Source organism: Bos mutus, chromosome 19 (assembly GCF_027580195.1).
Source record: "Bos mutus isolate GX-2022 chromosome 19, NWIPB_WYAK_1.1, whole genome shotgun sequence".
NCBI lineage: Eukaryota > Metazoa > Chordata > Mammalia > Artiodactyla > Bovidae > Bos > Bos mutus.
In genome coordinates this window covers 140,144-160,328 of record NC_091635.1, presented here as the reverse complement: position 1 = coordinate 160,328, position 20,185 = coordinate 140,144, and the positions used below count along the sequence as shown (strand labels likewise).

General features: G+C 39.4%; 1 protein-coding gene across 7 annotated transcripts in view; it reads right to left on the bottom strand.

Moving 5' to 3' along the window:
* Window positions 1-20,185, bottom strand: part of HELZ (helicase with zinc finger) — a 146,310-nt gene that overhangs the window by 112,396 nt on the left and 13,729 nt on the right. For 6 of the 7 annotated variants that reach the window (XM_070388910.1, XM_070388908.1, XM_070388905.1 and 3 more), the window contains 2 exons: window positions 12,904-13,131; window positions 10,117-10,153 (listed from right to left, as the gene is read on the bottom strand). In XM_070388910.1, the coding sequence (XP_070245011.1) occupies window positions 10,117-10,153; window positions 12,904-13,113 (247 nt within the window). In that variant the 5' untranslated portion in view covers window positions 13,114-13,131. Of the gene's footprint in view, window positions 1-10,116; window positions 10,154-12,903; window positions 13,132-17,131; window positions 17,180-20,185 lie in introns of all 7 variants that reach the window. The other variant, XM_070388907.1, reaches the window with a different exon arrangement.

Here is a 20,185-nt window from a genome sequence, read left to right as displayed (position 1 = left end):
ATTTCAGTCTCAGATGATTATGTCACTTTGTTTAAAAAGTATTAAACAACATATTTTAGAAACACTTTTCAAAGGTCTTTGGTTTTGTACAAAGTATTAGCTGAATTTTATTTTACAGAAGTTCTGCCATTCTATTGGTGTTTGAATGTCTCCATATTATTCTTTTCCTTTTCCTCTCTCTAAATGTTTCAGACAAGAAACACTACTCATGTACTTTCTTCTAATTGTTGTCTTTAAGTGCAGTTCAGTTTATGTCTTGTAGGATCCCACAGGAAGAACTGTGGCAAAGAAACAGTCAACTATTATAGGTAAAAAGCTATCCTGCTATTGCGTCATATGATAAAATCAAATTGCAATGCTGTCACTCTGGTACTGTATTATCTTTAACATTTTGAAAAAGCCTCAAAGAATACAAAGTATGGCCTGCTGCTGATGCTAAGTCGCTTCAGTCGTGTCCGACTCTGTGCGACCCCATAGACAGCTGCCTACCAGGCTCCCCCGTCCCTGGGATTCTCAAGTCAAGAACACTGGAGTGGGTTGCCATTTCCTTCTCCAATGCATGAAAATGAAGAGTGAAAGTGAAGTCGCTCAGTCGTGTCCGACTCTTAGTGACCCCATGGACTGCAGCCTACCAGGCTCCTCCGTCCATGGGATTTTCCAGGCAAGAGTACTGGAGTAGGGTGCCATTGCCTTCTCTGAAAGTATGGCCTAGTGTACAATAAAACTTGCCTCAGTTATTGAACCTGCCAAACATAATCTAATCTTAGGCAACTGTAAAAAAGTTATGTTTCCTTACAAATAAATTCTCTCCCCACCAGCTATCTGTGGAACTTTGTGAGCACAGAACTCCTTCCTGCACCTTAGCTGTGATGTGAAATTCAAGGCTCTATCCCTTTTCATTCTTAAGTTTTTGTAAGATTTGCTAAGACCTAAAATATCTCTTACTTGGAATGTTCTGGACCAGAAAATGAGTAATATTAAAGGAGTATTCATTCAACTGAGCTTCCCTGGTAGCTCAGCTGGTAAAGAATCCATCTGCAATGTAGGAGAACCTGGTTCGATTCCTGGGTTGAAAAGATCCTCTGGAGAAGGAATAGGCTACCCACTCCAGTATTCTTGGGCTTCCCTGGTGGCTCAGATAGTAAAAAATCTGCCTGCAATGCAGGAGACCTGGGTTCAATCCCTGATGGGAAGATCCCCTGGAGGAGGGAATGGCAACCCACTCCAGTATTTTTGCCTGGAGAATCCCATGGACAGAGGAGCCTGGCAGGCTGCAGTCCATGGGGTCACAAAGAGTTGGACACGACTGAATGACTAAGCACACATGCGTGCATCACTCAACTGCTTCGACCAAAACAGCCTCTGTAGGTAGCCCCTGGCTACCAAAAAGAGAGGATAAACAATTAAAATATAATTCCCCTTGCCTGTAAAATATTGCCTGCCATGAGTAAGATCACTTAAAACAAGTTTAAAGTTCAGTAAATGCTGAGTATTAGTCTGTATTTTTTCAGTAACATGATCATTTTACATTATTTCTCTTATCAAGTCCTTAGTTATTTCTAAAATCTTGTACTGAAGACCATAGCCTAATCAAGGTGGTATTTTTCCAATATTCTCAAAAGAAATTTTTAAATTAGCACTAAACTAAATCTTTGAGTCATTAACAAAATGAACTTACTCACCACTTGGATATGATGACGTTCTCCGAACCAACACATCAGGAACTGAATCAAAACTAAAAATGATGGGGTGGGGGGGGGGGGGTGTGGTGGGAGGCTCAAGAGGAAGGGGATATATATACTTATGGCTGATTCATGTTATTGTATGGCAGAAATGAACACAACACTGTAAAGCAATTATCCTCCAATTTAAAATAAATTTTAAATAAATAAAAATAGATCCATTTAATAAATACATTAAAAATGTGTAATTTATACATAAATTCCTTCCTAAATATCAGCCATTTAATCTCTGGCCATAAACTCGTAGCTGAATATATCCTAGGGATGGGGGAGGAGTACATAAACAGACTCCAAATGGTAGAAGACTTAAGTCACCTCAAAATGTCCACTTATAACAAGTATCAGAAAACATGACATAAATCAAAATAACAGTTCTGTGGCAGGTCTCTCACCAGTGTCCATGTTACCAGTTTGTTTTTTTTCCCCACTATCCTTCTCCTGTCTCTACCCTTCTTGCCCTAGCTCTCTCTTTTCTTCCAATTGTAATACATAATACTTTAAGGCATGTGGGCTGCAGCTTTAGTGGCACTTGATGTCCTTCCTACCAAAGTCTTTTGCAGATAAAGTATTTCCTTAATAAAATGCTTTTGGAAAATGAAAAGCCCTAACAAAATTCAACGCTTGGGATCATTAGACCTCTTCTAAATATTTCACCCCTAGGTTTAAATTTTATACGTTCTCTTATTCTCTTGCTTTCTCTTTTTGTCCCCACATCCCTGCTACCTTGCTTTTACTGCTGTCAGTATTTGGTCCTTCAACCCAGTCACAACAATCTTTGTCATCTCTATTACAACCCCTTGTGTATACAGTAAACGTTAAAACTTTCTTTACAGTCCAATCCTCACATCCATACATGACTACTGGAAAAACCATAGCTTTGACTAGATGGAACTTTGTTGGCAACGTAATGTCTCTGCTTTTTAATATGCGGTCTAGGTTGGTCATAACTTTTCTTCCAAGGAGCAAGAGACGCACAATGAATATACCTCAACTTCTTCATCACTATACAAATATAAAATTATAGACAGCAAAAAGCTGACAACGCACATAATCATAGAAACAAACCTGAAACTTCATTCCCCAGTGTATCATAAAAGGTTTTTATTTCATCTACATGCTTGAATGAACTTTTCACATAAGGCACTGTTAAAACAGTATTTGCAAAAGTACCTGTCATACTCTGTGTGCATTAGAAAGAGAGAGAGAATATGCTGTTTGCAGAGACTTCAACCTCCTCTTCATAAAGAATTCTAATTTCCACGATTCATTTGCTATATAGTTACTGGGAAGTTCATCTGTTTTAACTGTTCAAAAACTGGAAGAAGCTTTTTCTACTTAAAAAGATCAATTTAACTGTATTTTTTTTTTAATCTAAAATTCCTTGACGGCCTTCATTTCAATGTCAAAAGCCAACATCTTGCCACCTCCATTGTTGAGCACTCTGAGGAAATCCTGACTGTGGGAAGTTCTGTGCCAAGACCCTCCCTTACTTCACTGTTTCTGTGGCTGATTTGCTTGCTAAGGAGAAACACCCAGGCGTTTGGCTGCTCTTTCGCCTTCCTCCCCCTGGGGGAGAGCGGGGTGTTCAGGTGTTCACAGCCATCTTGACTTTAGCGCCCTCTTCTGCGCTAAAATTTTCAGTTTTAACTGAAAATTTTAAAGGGCAAGCTACCACTTATTTTAAATCTTCTCTTTTTATATATAAATTTAATTTTAGCTAATATAAAATTAATGCTAGTGTTTATCCCATGAGTGAAAAACTACATGAAATAAATGTATAATGTCACTTCTGACTATCACTGACACCCTGCATAAATAAGAAAAGGCACAGAACAGTCATACGACCACAACGAGCCTCTTCCAACTGAGTTCAGAGGACCTAAGTTCAAAGACTATTGCTTTCTCAAACATCTACACATAGAAAAAAGGGAGTCTGCACACTTGAAAGATAACAGTCCTCAAACTTAACTCAAATACTAAATATTCACTCACTTTTCTGATTTTCATTCTATTCCAAAATTAGCATTTTATAATTTAACTTTCTAATCCCTATCAACTTGAATATAAGAACTTTACTTAAAATAGTTGATAGGCATTAAGGGCAATGAAGAGTGAGAGTGGAGATCCTATTCCACAAAGCCTTAGGCTCCCACTGGAGACTTGACTGTGCTGCGGCCATGCTGTGGGGCACTTTGCTACTGTTTTCAGTCACTAAGTCGTGCCTCTTTGTGACCCCATGAACTGCAATACACCAGGCTCCTCTGTCCTCCACTACCTCCCAGAGTTTGCTCAAATGCATGTCCATTGAGTCAGTGATGAACTATCTCATCCTCTGCTGTCTCCTTCTCCTTTTGCCTTCAAGCTTTCCAAGCACTGGGGTCTTTCCAAAGAGTCAACTCTTTGAATAGGTGGCCAAAGTACTGGAGCTTTAGCTTCACCATCATCTATCCAATGAATATTTGGAATTGATTTCCTTTTTATCTCCTCGCTGTCCAAGGGACTCTCAAGAGTCTTCTTCACCACCACAGTTTGAAAGAACATAATTTGATTTCGGTATTGACCATCTGGTGATGCCCACGTGTAGGGTCATCTCTTGGCTTGTTGGAAAAGGGTGTTTGGTGTGACCAGTGTGTTCTCTTAACAAAACTCTGTTGGCCCTGCTTTATTCTGTACTCCAAGGGCAAATGTGCCTGTTATTCTGGGTAACCCCTGACTTTCTACTTTTGCATTCCAATTCCCTGTGATGAAAAGAACATCTTTTGGTGTTAGTTCTCAAAAGTGTTGTAGGTCTTCATAGAACTGGTCAACTTCAGCTTCTTCAGCATCAGTGGCTGAAGCAGAGATTTGGATCACTGTAATGTTGAACAGTTTGCCTTGGAAAAGAATCAAGATCATTCTGTCATTTTTGAGGTTGCACCCAATACTGCATTTCAGACTCTCTTGTTGACTACGAAGGGTACTCCATTTCTTCTATGGGATTCTTGCCCACAGTAGACATAATGGTCCTCGGAAATAAATTCACTCATTCCCATCCATTCTAGTTCACTGATTCCTAAGATGTCAATATTCACTGTTGCCATTTCCTGCTTGACCATGTCCAATGATTTATGGACCTAACACTCAAGGTTCTTATATAATACTGTTCTTTACAGCATCTAGCTTTACTTTCACCACCAGACACATCCACAGCTGAACATCATTCCCACTTTCACTCAACTGCTTTGTTCTTTCTAGAGCTATTGCCCTCCACTCTTCCCTAGTAGCAGAATGGACAACTTTGCGACCTACGGGGCTCACCTTCCAGTGTCATATCTTTTTGCCTTTTCATACTGTTCGTGGGGTTCTCATGGCAAGAATACTGGAGTGGGTTGCCATTTCCTCCTCCGTAGACCACATTTTGTAACAACTCTTCACCATGACCCGTCTGTCTTGGGTGGCTCATAGCCTCATTGGGTTATGCAAGCCCCTTCACCACAACAAGGCTATGATCAATGAAGAGGCTGTGGAATACTACTCAGCCATAAAAATGGATGGACTATACATACACTCAAAAACTTGGATGGATCTCATACGTGGTGAAGAGGGGAAAAAGTTATCTTTAAAAGGTCACAAACAATATGGTTCTATTGTGTGTTATTTTCAAAAGGACAAAATTACAGAGATGGAGAACAGACTAGTGGTTGCCAGGGTTACACAGGGAGGCAAGACCATGAGTGTAACTATACAGGGTAGCACAAAAAAAGGTCTTCACGTGATGGAACAGTTCTGTATCTCGATTGTGCTGGTGGTTCCGTGAATCCACACACAGTAAAATGACAGAGAATTACACAGTCATTGAACCAAAGCCAACTTCCTCGTCTCAATATTGCACGACGGTTACGTGCACCAGTGGGGGAAACAGTCCACAGGGCCCCCCTGCACCATATACCTTTGCGGCATCAGTGCTTCTGCAGCAACTGGAGCTGAAGAGTAAGAAACATCACTGCAACTGCTCCCTATTTAAAAGTCTCGGCAACAGGAAAACCCGGCTTAAAGATCCAAAGTCCTGTCCAACTCTACTAATGATTATCAATGTCACCCTGAGCCTCAGTTTGTTTTTTTTTTAATCCTTTCTAGAATATGAAATACCCATATACCTTTCCTCCCCCAAATTTATTATACCAAACAAAATAATGTCTATAAAACTCCAAAGAATACACAGATCAGAGCTTAGGACAGATAAAAGAGAAGGAGCACGGCCTTTTAGGTCAGAAAGACTTCACTTCAAAACCACAGTCCAGTTCTGGACAGTCTCTGTGCTAAGCAAGTTACTTAATCTCACTCATCACCTGTAAAATTGGAATGGTATTACAATGTGGTTAAACAAACTATTTCAGAGGGTCTGACCCAGAGAAAATTCTGAATAAATATTATTACCCTTATCAACTATTTTTCCAAAAAAATTTAATTACCATAAAATCTATTTAATGAAAACTCTTCAGAAAAAAAGGAAAGTGTAGAAGATTCAATCAATCATGTATCAATTTGCCTTTTTCAGGACAGTCAGCATCTATTCAACAGGGCTTTTTGGTTGCTGAATCACTTCACAGGGGAAGTATTAACATAATAAATATCTATAGATGCCCCAAACTCCTGTTTGTATTAATTTCTTAAATTAATGACACTCTCAGCTAGAGTTTAAGAATCTTGCAGCTGTATGAAAAATATCCACTGTTATAATGATTGAGTTTGACTTACATATTACATGTAGCACAAATCTCTTTCAGTTGCTAAGACTACTATTTGATTTCACTTTCTCCATTTACCTCATTCTATTTTTTTAGTGTAAAAAATGTGAGTTTCCTATATGATGAATATTTCAAAAGCACAAGAAAAATCTTTATTTTATGGAAGTTTTCCTGTTATGCCAAATACAGCTTATGTTCAGGTAATGAACAGACTTACTCGTGGCCCCTGGCTTGACAATGCTCACTATCCAGAACACAACACCAAACTCAGAAATGAACTCTCTGAACCGAGAGTCTGTGTGGTTTATTCTCAAGATGCCCTTGAGTCCTCACTCAGAATCTGTTTATTAAAGCAGAACTCCAACTTTCAAATCTTATGACTCTGATCAGCTCCTGGCTTAAACAAATCAGCCATTAAAAAAAACACACATACACACACATTTTGGGGACAACCAGGTAAATCTGACTATGGATTGGGTTTTGGATATTAGGGAATTATGGTCACTTTTATTAGGTTAATAATAATGCTGTGGTTATACAGTTATGATCTTATTTATTACAGATGCATACTGAAGTATTTAGGAATAAATATCATGGTATCTATAATTACTTTTAAGCAGTTCAGGAAAAAATTAATCAAGTAAATATGGCAAAAAGGTGACAACCTAAGTTTCAAGAATATGAATGCTTATTATATTATTTCCCCTAGTTTCTCCTTGTAGGTTTTTCATAATAAAAAAGAATTTAAATTTTTTAACTCCATGACAAAGACTGCCTGGCTGGTTTCCCATCCCTGTGTGAGAAAGTGAAATCAGGCTCAGAAGCAAGTGGAGGGAGAGGGGGGAGGGTAGCTGCAATGAAGCCTGTTGAGAGCTGCAAGGAATGCAAGCTGATACTGACAGCAAGGGATCCTGCAGTACATCAAATGCAAACTAGGTCTGGGGCCCTGCAGAGGGAGCTGCTCGGGCACCCAGCATACAAACCAGTATAATAATTAACAAAGGCCGAGACTCTGGTCTTGTTTTTTATTACTAACTAACTGCCTAACCATGGTATTTTATCTTATATAAAAATAACCTTGCTGTATACCTGAAATTAAAGTAATACTGTAAATCAACTATACTTCAAAAAAAAAAAAAAACCAAAAAAGGGAAGAGGAAAAAATTATATATAATATAAAAGCAGAACTCTACAACTAGCAATATATACACATAAACTTTTGACATTATTTCCAAATGTCTACTTCAAATGAACAACTTTACATTAACTAAGCATTTCCATGTTCTTACAAGGAATGCATAGAATGTAATCATTGAACCATTATTGCAAGCTAACCAATTTCCCCCTTTACCACACAGCACCACAATGAAAACCATTCCACAGACAATTTTTTCCTTCTTTTGAAATATTTACTTGGGACAGTCTCCCAGAACTGAGATTAGTGGGTCAAAGGTACGAACATATGACCAAGCTGTATTCTGCTTCATACCCCGCCCGCCGCCACCACAAGCACACACTCACTTCACTACAACCTTATCTGAGACAGTGGTTTTCTCCCCACATTGCAGAAGCAGAATCAGTACACAAAAACTGCACGTAACCAATGTACAGTCTGGTGAGCTTGGACACACACACACTTTCATGCTACTATGCTCACACTCCAGGTAACAGGCCTAGCCTTCATCTCCAAGGTTTCCAGGTTAAATTTTTATATTGTTAATTCAGCCGTTGTAAAATAATACCTAACTTTAAAATGCCAAGTGAAACAATTAACAAAAAATGCAACATTTTTCCATGTGCTCCTGCACCAACAACATTTACTCTTCCACAACTTTCTACAAGTCCTTTAATCTACCGGGACTTTGTATGTCTCCAAAAAATGAAAAGTATCAACCTCATCAGTACTCAAGGAAGCGAAAATTAAAGAAAGAGGCAATTGCTCACACATGAGATTGTCACAATGTCAAGACTGAGAGGTTCCAGTTAGTGAGATCACAGGAAACAGGCATTCTCACATATTGCTGATATGTAAGATGGTGAAATGAGATATGAAAATTTTTCATAATTTTCTAAATTATGAAAAATTTAGAATGAGAAACTAGGGTAAATAGTATAATAAGCATTCATATTCTTAAAACTGAGGTTGCCATCTTTTGCCATATTTACTTCACTAATTTTTTTCTGAACTATTTAAAAATGTGTGCATTTGAAACTAATCCGAAAGTGTCTATTAAAATTATATGTATATTTTAACCCAGACATTCAATTTTTAAAACTCCTTCATCCAGGTATCTAACTTTTAAGACTACCACACAGAAACAAAGGCAGCAGTGAGAAAAAATGTATGGTTATTACAGGGTGAATTGTGACAAACTAGAAAAGTAGAGCCACCCGAACGCCCACCACCATGGGAACAGCTGAATAAATGGTGGCTATCTACACCACGGACTATGGTATAGGAGCTGGAGCTGATGCATTATTAACTCAGTAAGATATCCATGATCTATATTGCTAAGAAAGCAAGCAATTTTGTTATGATCACATAATTCTTTTTTAATTTTTAAATAAAAAGCCCATGTACGTATGTCATGTATTACGAGCATTTGCGCTCACTACAGAGAAAGGTGAAGAAGATGCAGCACACTAACGGCACGACCTCCTCTTAGGGGGAGGGGCAGGGGCCCTTCTATGTTATTCGACTTATTATATGGCTTGTTAGCAACCTTTAAACATCTACAGGTAGTAAAGATTGCACTCAGTATCTCTCAAAGGCCAGTCTTCTCCCAAGGTGCACAATTCTATGAAGCAAGGTTTACAGAGAGGTCACTGTATCGTCAACGAATGGTTCAATGTGTCCAATATGTTACAGAAGTAGATAAGATTTACATTCTGTAAGGTTTACAACAAAAATAGCTAGTACTTTGAAAAAGTTTTGACACAAAAGAACAAACAGGAAAAGAACTTTAATTTACGTTAAACACCTCAGCCCTCCTTCCCCATTTAGATAATTGAAGCACTCCATTATCCAAATCACTGAGCTGTGCAAAACTCTCACCAAGAGTGTGTGAGAATGCACACTGAACCCTTCTCCCACTCACTCCTAGACTCACTCTAGAAAACGGCAGCAATCTCGAAGAAAAGGATTTCTAGTCTATGAGCACCCAAAGAGCAAGAATCTTATTAATCAATTTCCTGACCAAAAGAAAGCAGGAAAAAGCACCAAAGAGCATTCTAGTCAGTCTCTTTTAAGGAAAATCTTCTAATGAAGGGGAAAAAAAACACTGTAGGAGACAGAGGTCCAGCTTTCCAATTTATCCAAGCTTAACATTTCGATCAATGTGTGTTATGTGTTATAGTTCTTAAAATATAGCTCTCTGTTGACTGAAAACACTCACACACTTTCAAAGGGCATTATCAGTGTTCCCAAGGGAGTGGCAGCAATGCCACCACTCGTGAGCAGGGACCATGCTCACGTGCACGCCCGTCATGCCAGGAAAGCACCCAGATTAGTCATCACCACAAAGTGGAGTTTTTCCATATTAAAATCACCACTGAAATCAGTACATGAAAATATCAAATCTTAAACATTACTCAATGAAATACTTCAAAATCTTCAAAGCAGAAGAGAATCTTGTTTTTACACATACCATGCCTACAATCTTCATCAGCTTGCCCATAGTTTTTCTGCAAAATAAAAGACACAAGATAAAGTTTAGTAGTTCAAGGCCTCTTAAAACAGAGATTTTATCAAAAGGCTGCAGCTTTGTTTCAAAGTTTAATCATTAATGTTGCAAATTTACTACTCACAGACCAAGGCTAACTCATGTGCTGAGGATTACACAATCCTCTCCAAGTAAACCTCACCGCATACTTCCCTAGCCATTTACTCCCTCTTTCTCACCTCCTCTAACCTCAAGTCACCAGAACCCTCTACCCCATCCTCATCCTCAGCTCCTCACTCTGCTGAGTGAACAGCTGTCCTGCAGAGACCGTCTATGAGGGTCACCACCCCGACTGTCTACTTCCTGCCCCCCTCTGCCTCCCGCCTGTCCCACAGGCCTACCACCTGTGCAGATATGCTCAAGAACATCGCTCTGGCAAGCCTCTTCTGTTTCTCATACATCATTAATTTTTTGTTTTCTTTCAGTTTAGTCCTATAAACAAACAAGTTCTTATTTCTCTCATCTGAAAAAACCCTTTTCTTGACTTCACGTCTCCCACTAGTTTCCATTCCTTTTGGGTGTGTGTGTGCTTCAATGGGGCAAAGCTCCTCAAGAACTGTCTGTATCATGTATTCAAATTCCTTCCATCTGATTTTCTTTTTTTTTTCTGACTTTCTCTTAAACTCTTTGTTATCAAGCTCTCACTCCCCACCCCATGTAAATCACCAGTGGCTGCCACCAGTCAGACATATTTACATGCACCCATGGAGATACACTGTCATTTTTTGTCGATTCTCAATTCTCCACGTCTATTCCAGCAATGGACATGCTGAACATCTGCTCACTTGGACAGGTTCTCCTCCTTTGGCTCCCAGGACACCCTGCTCTCATAGTTTTCCTTAGCCTCATGGGTTGCTCTTCAGGATGCTTTGCTTCTTCTCCCCAACTCTTAAACCAGTGCCGTAAGACCAAGTCCTCAGTCATCTCCTCCTGTCTATACTCACTCCCTAGTGATCTAACCCAGGCCTGAGGCTCTTATCATCCACAGACCACAGACTCTGAAAGTAACATCTGCAGCCCAGACTTCACACATGCACATCCAGCTGCTTACTCCACATCTCTGGCTGGGTATCTAAGTGTCATCTCAAACTCAGTGTGTCTAAAACGAACTCTTTCCCATAAAACCTGCTCCCCATCCACAGACCCTCATCTCAGTGGAAGGCAACTCCACTCTTCCAAACGCTCAGACAGAAAAAGTCAAAGTAAGTGAACTATGACTGCTCTAGATCTCTCACTCTCTGCCTTCCGTACACTAGGAAATCTGTTTCATTCTACCTTCAAATTATAGCCAGAAACAAACCACTTCTCACTACCTCCATGGTTACCATTTTGATCTAAGCCACTTCATCTCTGGCCTCAGTTCAGTTCAGTTCAGTTCAGTCGCTCAGTTGTGTCCGACTCTTTGCGACTCCATGAATTGCAGCACGCCAGGCCTCCCTGTCCATCACCAACTCCCAGAGTTCACCCAAACCCATGTCCATTGAGTCAGTGATGCCATCCAGCCATCTCACCCTCTGTCGTCCCCTTCTCCTCCTGCCCCCAATCCCTCCCAGCATCAGAGTCTTTTCCAATGAGTCAACTCTTCACGTGAGGTGGCCAAAGTATTGGAGTTTCAGCTTTAGCATCCATCCTTCCAATGAACACCCAGGACTGATCTCCTTTAGGATGGACTGGTTGGATCTCCTTGCAGTCCAAGGGACTCTCAAGAGTCTTCTCCAACACCACAGTTCAAAAGCATCAATTCTTCAGTGCTCAGCCTTCTTCACAGTCCAACTCTCACATCCATACATGACCACAGGAAAAACCATAGCCTTGAATAGACGGGGACATTTGTTGACAAAATAATGTCTCTGCTTTTTAATGTGCTGTCTAGGTTGGTCATAACTTTCCTTCCAAGGAGTAAGTGTCTTTTAATCTCTGGCCTAGATTATTCTAATAGCTTCCAAACTAGTCTCTGCATCTACTCTTAGCCCTTATACTTTAAACTCTATTCTCAACAGAGACCAAATAATTCCTATTATATCAGATCACGCCACTGCCCTGCTCAAAATCCCACAAGAGTGCTCTGCCAAGCAGAACAGAAACCAGACCTCACAGTGACCTGGAGACCCCACAGGGTCTAGCCACCTTGTTGCACTCCCTCATCATGTGCTTTACTCCCACACACTGGACTCCAGAGCTGTCCCTCAAATGCAGCAGGCATGCTCCTGCCTGAGGAAGTCTGCACTGAAGTTCCCTCTGCCTGTAACTTAAAAATTGCAACCCTACCCCTAACCCTAGAAACCTTCTATTTTATGTCTTTTTTCATGCAAACTGTTACCTTCTAACAATCCAAAGTGTTTACTTACTTATAATGCCTATTCTTTATTGCCTGCCCCTCCACAATACTAGAAAAAGTACTAGGGAGAGATCTTTCTTTTTCACCAACATAAAACAAATACCTAGAACAGCATCCACCACATAGTATGCATTCAATAAATATTTGTTGAATTGAGTGGATAGTAAAAAAATGCTATACAACAGTAAAACTTTCAGGTCCTAAAAACACAGTTGCTTGCCATCAAAGACATTCAGCAATCCCTAGCCACTTCACACAACTCCTCAGCCCAGAATTTGGTGATTTGCAGAGGAAATGACCAACAACAGTCCCCACTCAAAGAAAAAGGTCATTTAACATGGTTTACCATTGGCTTATTGACAATGTCTACTCACCAGCTGCAAAAAGGAGGCAATTCTATAAAGAAGACTCTCGATCTTGATGCTCTCTATCTCCAGCGGACAGGGCCCTGTAAAGTCGGCCACGGAGTACTGGCCAAGAGAAAGGAGGGCCTCTGTGCAGTGCTGGAGGGCCATCTCATAGTCCTGCCTCTTCAGTGATTCACATGCTTGTTCACATGACTTCTCAGCTCTTCTGTCTTCCATGACTCAGGGACAAAAATCCTAAAGACATGGAGAAAGAACAAGAGAAGGTTTCAAAAACCTATTAATTATAAATTCTAGCCCCATTCCTATCTCAGCTGGCTTAATTATCTATCTGAATAGTTACTGTCAACCAGCCTTTTGATCAAGGTCACAGCTGAGCAGCAGCTACTGATGCTACAAAATCTATACTTCTCAAGTCAGGATCACACTACCAACTATACATCAAATTTATAAATGAGACAAATTTATAAATGAAATATGATGCTGAGTATTACAAAACATAGCAAGCCATGAGGCTTCTCTTTTCTTTTATAACCAGAAAGTAGAAAAATGCTTCCTATGCAACCTCCAACTTTCAGTCTAATAATTCTGCAACTAAGGCTACAGAGAATCAAAGGCCGTATCGTGTGGGATTTTTGCCCACCAATACAAAAAATTTCACAGACGAAAAAGCTGGAATCAGAAACCAAAATTCGAATCCACGTCCACTGACTCCTGTGATCTGCTTCTGATCTACTAAAAGAGCCTAATGTCACATTAAGCTGTTTGACCACCCAGTATCCAGCCATCCCCTTTTCTGGTAATAAAAGCCCATGATTCCCCTCTGAGTCATTACCTCTCCCCCACTCTGAGGAAATGTGGCCCCTGAAGAGAGGGCTCCACCAAAAAAAGAAAAGAAAAGAAAATCAACGAGTGTCATGTGACCAGAACTGGCCAATCTGAGTCTCAAAGCCCCAAACTCAGGGACAGACTGGCTCAAGGTCAGATATGTGACCCCATAAGAACCAATGAGACATCATGAGACTTTTGCTGAGGCTTCTGGGAAAGAGGCTGGTGCTCTTTCCCGCTGAATCTAAACTCTGAGCAGCTACAGGGGGTGGATATGCTGCAGTCATGTTTCTATATGCAACGTCAACAACTGAAGTCCATCCAGGAAAAGGCAGAGCTGAGTCACGGGGAGAACCTGAGCCCCAACAACTTCACCTGAGTCCTGAATCCAGCTTGCTGTGCCTGACTTTGTAGTTAGGTGAGCCTAACTCAAATTTCTTTCTGGCCTAAGCCAGTTTTGGTGCTGTTTCAGGCAGCGGGAAGCTAATTGATATGTATGTGCATATCTGATTAGTACCTCACAGGATGTGAAAAACAAACTGATAGTTCTCTTACAAAACAGTGTATATATACATGATAATTAGTAACAATTAGGCCACAATTACTGATTAATAATAAAGAGTATTAAGAGAAAAACGTGGGCATTTTCATAATAACTGAGAAAAAATGGAAGAAAAATGACTTAGTGTGACATGTGGTTATCCTGACTACTGAAAATATTACAAAACATTTGTTTAAATAATTTTATCATAAAGCTATTTCAGCAATAATAATACAAGTAATAGCAAGAGCCATTTGCTGAACACATGCTGTGCCAGACGCTGCTGAGATATATAATGTATATTGTGTCATCTCATTTCCTCATAATGACCTTACAAGGTGGGTGTTATTATCATTCCCACTTACAGATAAGGAAATTGAAGCACAGAGAAGTTAAGTTGCTCACCCACAGTTATAATGTACATAAAGGGCAGGATTCAAATCTAGACATTCTGATGTAGCTCACACTTTTAGCCAGGACACTGACTGTGAGTTCTAGCGATGTTCCAGTGGAGCAGAAACTGAAGACACTCCCAAAAGCATCAATTGTGAATATAATATAGCACTACTTTAACCCTGGAACAGTCTTAAGGACTAATTCCTACATAGTTCTGCATTACGACCAGCTAGCGATTACCATTTTTTATAAAAAGTGTGAAGACCCTCACCAAACTAAACCAATTGCGTCCTTTTGTTAAGCAAAAGTTCTAGATGGTCCCCAAACTACGGAGTATATTAATTAGCACCACTTTTCCAGAAAATGATAAAATTCACACCCTCCCCTAAAGTCAACTTTATGAGAACATTCCCATCACTAAGTTGCTTTTTACCACTTTCATAGAATAGAAATTTATTAAAAGAAAATTTTCCATTTTAGTATAATACATAAAAAGAAAAAAAGCATGAAATGGACTTTATCAAAACTAAACATTTTTGCTCTTTGAAAAATGCTATTATATTAAAAGAATGAAAAAGAATGAAAAGCAAAGCTAAACACTGTGAGAAAACCACTTGCAAATCACTGCAACTGCAGAGAAAACCAATTGCAAATATCTGAAAAAGGATTTGTATCCAAATATACGAAGAATTCTCAAAACTCAAGAGGAAGAAAACAGCCCAATGAAAAGCTGGGCAAAAGATACTCCACTAAGAAGATATAATGATGGCAAATAAGCACATGAAAAGATGTTCAATGGCATCAGTCATTAGAGAAACACAAATTAAAACCGTAATTAGATATTGCTGCTGCTGCTGCTGCTGCTAAGTCACTTCAGTCGTGTCCGACTCTGTGCGACCCCATAGACGGCAGCCCACCAGGCTCCTGTCCCTAGGATTCTCCAGGCAAGAACACTGGAGTTTTTGGTTGCCATTTCCTTCTCCAATGCATGAAAGTGAAAAGTGAAAGTGAAGTCGCTCAGTCGTGTCCGACTTTTCGTGACCCCATGGACTACAGCGCACCAGGCTCCTCCATGCATGGGATTTTCCAGGCAAGAGTACTGGAGTGGGTTGCCATTGCCTTCTCCTGATTAGATATTACTATATACTTATTAGAATGCTGCTGCTGCTGCTGCTAAATCACTTCAGTCGTGTCCAACTCTGTGCGACCCCATAAATGGCAGCCCACCAGGCTCCCCCCGTCCCTGGGATTCTCAAGGCAAGAACACTGGAGTGGGTTGCCATTTCCTTCTCCAATGCAAGAAAGTGAAAAGTGAAAGTGAAGTCGCTCAGTCATGTCTGACTCTTAGCGACTCCATGGACTGCAGCCTACCAGGCTCCTCCGTCCATGGGATTTTCCAGGCAAGAGTACCATTGGAGTGGGTTGCCATTGCCTTCTCCGACCTATTAGAATGGCTAAACGAAAAATAATGGTAATGTCAGTGATGTAGAATAGCTGGAACTCTCATACATTGCTAGTATGAATATAAAATAGTACAGTCACTCTGGGAAGAGGGTTGACAGCTTCTTACAAAATTAAAAATACACTCAGTATATCATCCAGCAATCCCCTCTCCCCACAAGCAGCTACCTTAAAGAAATGAAATCTATGTTTGCAGAAAAACCTGTACACAAATGTTTACAGCATCTCTATTCAAAAATGTTAAAAAAAACTGAAACAACCCAAATGTCCTTTAATTACTGACAATAGAAAACTACTCAGTAATAAAAAGGAACAAGCTTTCAATTTATGCCATAACTTAGATGAAGCTCAAAGAGTAAAAGAACCCAGTCTAGAAGTTTACATACTTCATGATTCTATTTATATGACATCCTCAAAAAGATAAAACTAAAGGGGTGGAGAAAACATCAGTGGTTGCAGACATTATAGGATGGGGACAGTTAACTAAAAGGATAACATTAGGGAATTTTAGGGGGTGATAATATTCTGTATTCTGATTGTACTGATGGCTGCACAATTACACGTTATATTAATAGAACTGTATTACTAAAAGAAAAAGTCCGTTTTACTGTTTAATTATTTTAAGAAAAAAATGTTATTCGTTTTTAAAATATGAATATCAATGTCACAACGGACACGGATTTTAAAAACTGCAAAGAGATAAAGAAGGGTAAGTTTGTTAATAAATGGAAAACCTGTACTTTTCCCTTCGTACATTTCAGAGGCAAGAATATAGCCTCAGAAAGAATTTCTCCAAACAGATCAATGAGTAGTTCACTACATAAAAAACATAGGATACTTTTGAAGAATTCCATCATAGCTAGAAAACCGGTCCGGGACCAAAAGTAAATATGGGAAGAAAAATGAAATCCACAGTTCACCACAGAGGTGCTGGGCAGAATGGCCTGGACTACGACATGTTCAGTGACCGCTGATAAGAAGGGTGGTGATTTATAAGCATCATTCTCATACCAGTGTGGACTTCCTTCTGTGACAGTACAAGGAAAACCAACAGATCACCTGGAAATCAAGTCATGAAATGTATTAATACCATTATATTTTTTAAAATATTCAATTATTATCCTAAAATTGACTTTTCTTATTAGTCACGGTCCTCTTTTATTTCTAAAAAATTAAATCTTACTTGATTAGAGACAGACTTCAAAAAACAAAAATGAACTATGATCAAACAGCAGGAACCAATAGCAGTAACTAAAATTTCTTCAACCTAAATTGAAGATTATTTCTGTATCTCTGTCTTTTACATTTGTCTCCATTAGGGGAAAAAAATTATCTACCTCATAATTAACTTGGCTGGAATGAATCAGGCTGCATTTGTAAAAGTTTTAGAAGATCGATGAGTTGTACTAAACGTTACCATTATTTCCACCTGAATAGAAATTACTAACATCCATGATCAGTCCTTCGTTAGACCCCACCTTCTCTTTAATTATTAAACTATATAAATAATAAAAACCGTATGAAACCTGAAGAAAAATACAATAAAATATATGTTTTTTACATAACAAAGTTTAAACAAGAGAAATACTATTAAAAAATTAGAGATTCATTTTTTTAAGTCAGTAATTTGCATTTTGTCTGCCTCACACATTGTTATTTTCCCTGTGGAAACCCAATTATTATCCTGAAAACAAGACTGTTTTAGAAAGTTACTGTACTGTGACGAAAGAAAAGCCAGACTGATACGGTATTAAGGAACCCACTGCAGAACGTGCCTCCTTCTCCCCACTGGACATCACAGCAGTGGGGGACCCTGCGGCAGGAAAGTGTATACTCTTTCCTGAGGGGTTAGACAGTCAGGAGTCACTTTAGAGATGGCATCCTATAAAATAGTACCCGAGCTCATCACCAAATAACCAGGCCACCCACAGTCTGACTACAACAGAACCTTCCCACCGTTCTCCACACAGGCCCCAAGCACAGTCCAGCCTGAGTCTCTGCCAACGCCTTTGCTCTACACAAACACCCTTCCCTCCTCTCTGTGGACCTAAATCCTGCCCAGCTTTAAATGCACACTTCAAGGTCTATTACCCTAAGGATGATCCTCCCAAAACCAAAATTAATTCCTATAGGATAGTCTTCCTAAAAGGAGTACGTCAAGGCTGTATATTGTCACCCTGCTTATTTAACTTACATGCGGAGTACATCATGAGAAACACTGGGCTGGATGAAGCACAAGCTGGAATCAAGATTGCTGGGAGAAATATCAATAACCTCAGACATGCAGATGACACCACCCTTATGGCAGAAAGTGAAGAAGAACTAAAGAGCCTCTTGATGAAAGTGAAAGAGGAGAGTCAAAAAGTTGGCTTAAAGCTCAACATTCAGAAAACAAAGATCATGGCATCCGGTCCCATCACTTCATGGCAAATAGATGGGGAAACAGTGGAAACAGTGACAGACTTTATTTTGGGGGGCTCCAAAATCACTGCAGATGGTGACGGCAGCCATAAAATTTTTTAAAAGACACTTACTCCTTGGGAGAAAAGTTATGACCAACCTAGACAGCATGTTAAAAAGCAGAGACGTTACTTTGCCAACAAAGGTCCGTCTAGTAGAGGCTATGGTTTTTCCAGTAGTCATGTATGGATGTGAGAGTTGGACTATAAAGAAAGTTGAGCGCCGAAGAATTGACGCTTTTGAACTGTGGTGTTGGAGAAGACTCTTAAGAGTCTCTTGGACTGCAAGGAGATCCAACCAGTCAATCCTAAAGGAAATCAGTCCTGAATATTCATTGGAAGGACTGATGTTGAGGCTGAAACTCCAATACTTTGGCCACCTAATGTGAAGGGCTGACTCATTTGAAAAGACCCTGATGCTGGGAAAGATTGAAGGTGGGAGAAGGGGACAACAGAGGATGAGATGGCTGGATGGCATCAATGACTCAATGGACATGAGTTTGAGTAAACTCCAGGAGTTGGTGATGGACAGAGAGGCCTGGCATGCTGCAGTCCATGGGGTTGCAAAGAGTCGGACACAACTGAGCGACCAAACTGAACTGAACTGATAGGATGGTCTGCCTCTTACACGTCATTATCTTGGATGCCTTCTCTGACCAATACAACTATCTTAGAAATAAGAGTCCTGTTTTATATCATCTATATTCCCATGACAACCATCCTATTCACTAAAACCATTCAATAAATACTTTAATTGAATTTCCAAAAGAGTTGACCTAAGGTAACCTAAATGCCAAGCATTCCAGGAACTGTCCTGAACCAAACTCAATTCTCATTCAAATAGCAATGTCATAGGGATGTTGTATTCTCTTAAAATGCAGTTGCTTTTATCCAAAACTAGAATCTGTGATGAATCTATGGGATACACAGACAGAATATTCTGTGAAGTAAAAAAGCTTTATTTATTGTATTGTGCTTAATATTCGGCCAGACTTGCATTTTCCTCTAAAACTTATAAAATCACTGAGTATGCAAGAAGTATTAGAAGACAGAGTACACCTACTGAGAAGAAAACGGAAAGCTAAGATCATCAATCATATTCTACTTTGAATAATCTCTTTCTTAAAGAGGTAAATTCTCCTAATTTCCAGAATGAATGAAATTCAATATAGCAAATCAAAATGCTTTAAATACATAAAATAATATCGTGATGGACTGTCTACTATCTGTTTTAGTAAATTATAAAAAAAGAAACTCTAAATTTAAGAAAAGTTACATCACGAGCTAAAATTAAGACTTTTTTTCCATCCATCACTTTGACTTTTCCTAACCCATTTTTGAGAACTGTCAGCAGTTCTGGATCAGTAATTCCAAATTATTTCTTGAAGACTTTGAGCCTCCTGCCAAATCATTTAACATGCTTACTAATCAATAAAGACATGAAAAAACAAAAAACCATATTTATAAAGCAAGTAAACTATATTAAAAGGCTGACTTTGCGAAAAGGTTGCTGCTTGCCAAGAGAATTTTATTATAAAACATTTTCTGTCATTTGTATTTCTTCATTTTCCCTTCCCGATTATCTGTGTAGCCTTGCAAACACATA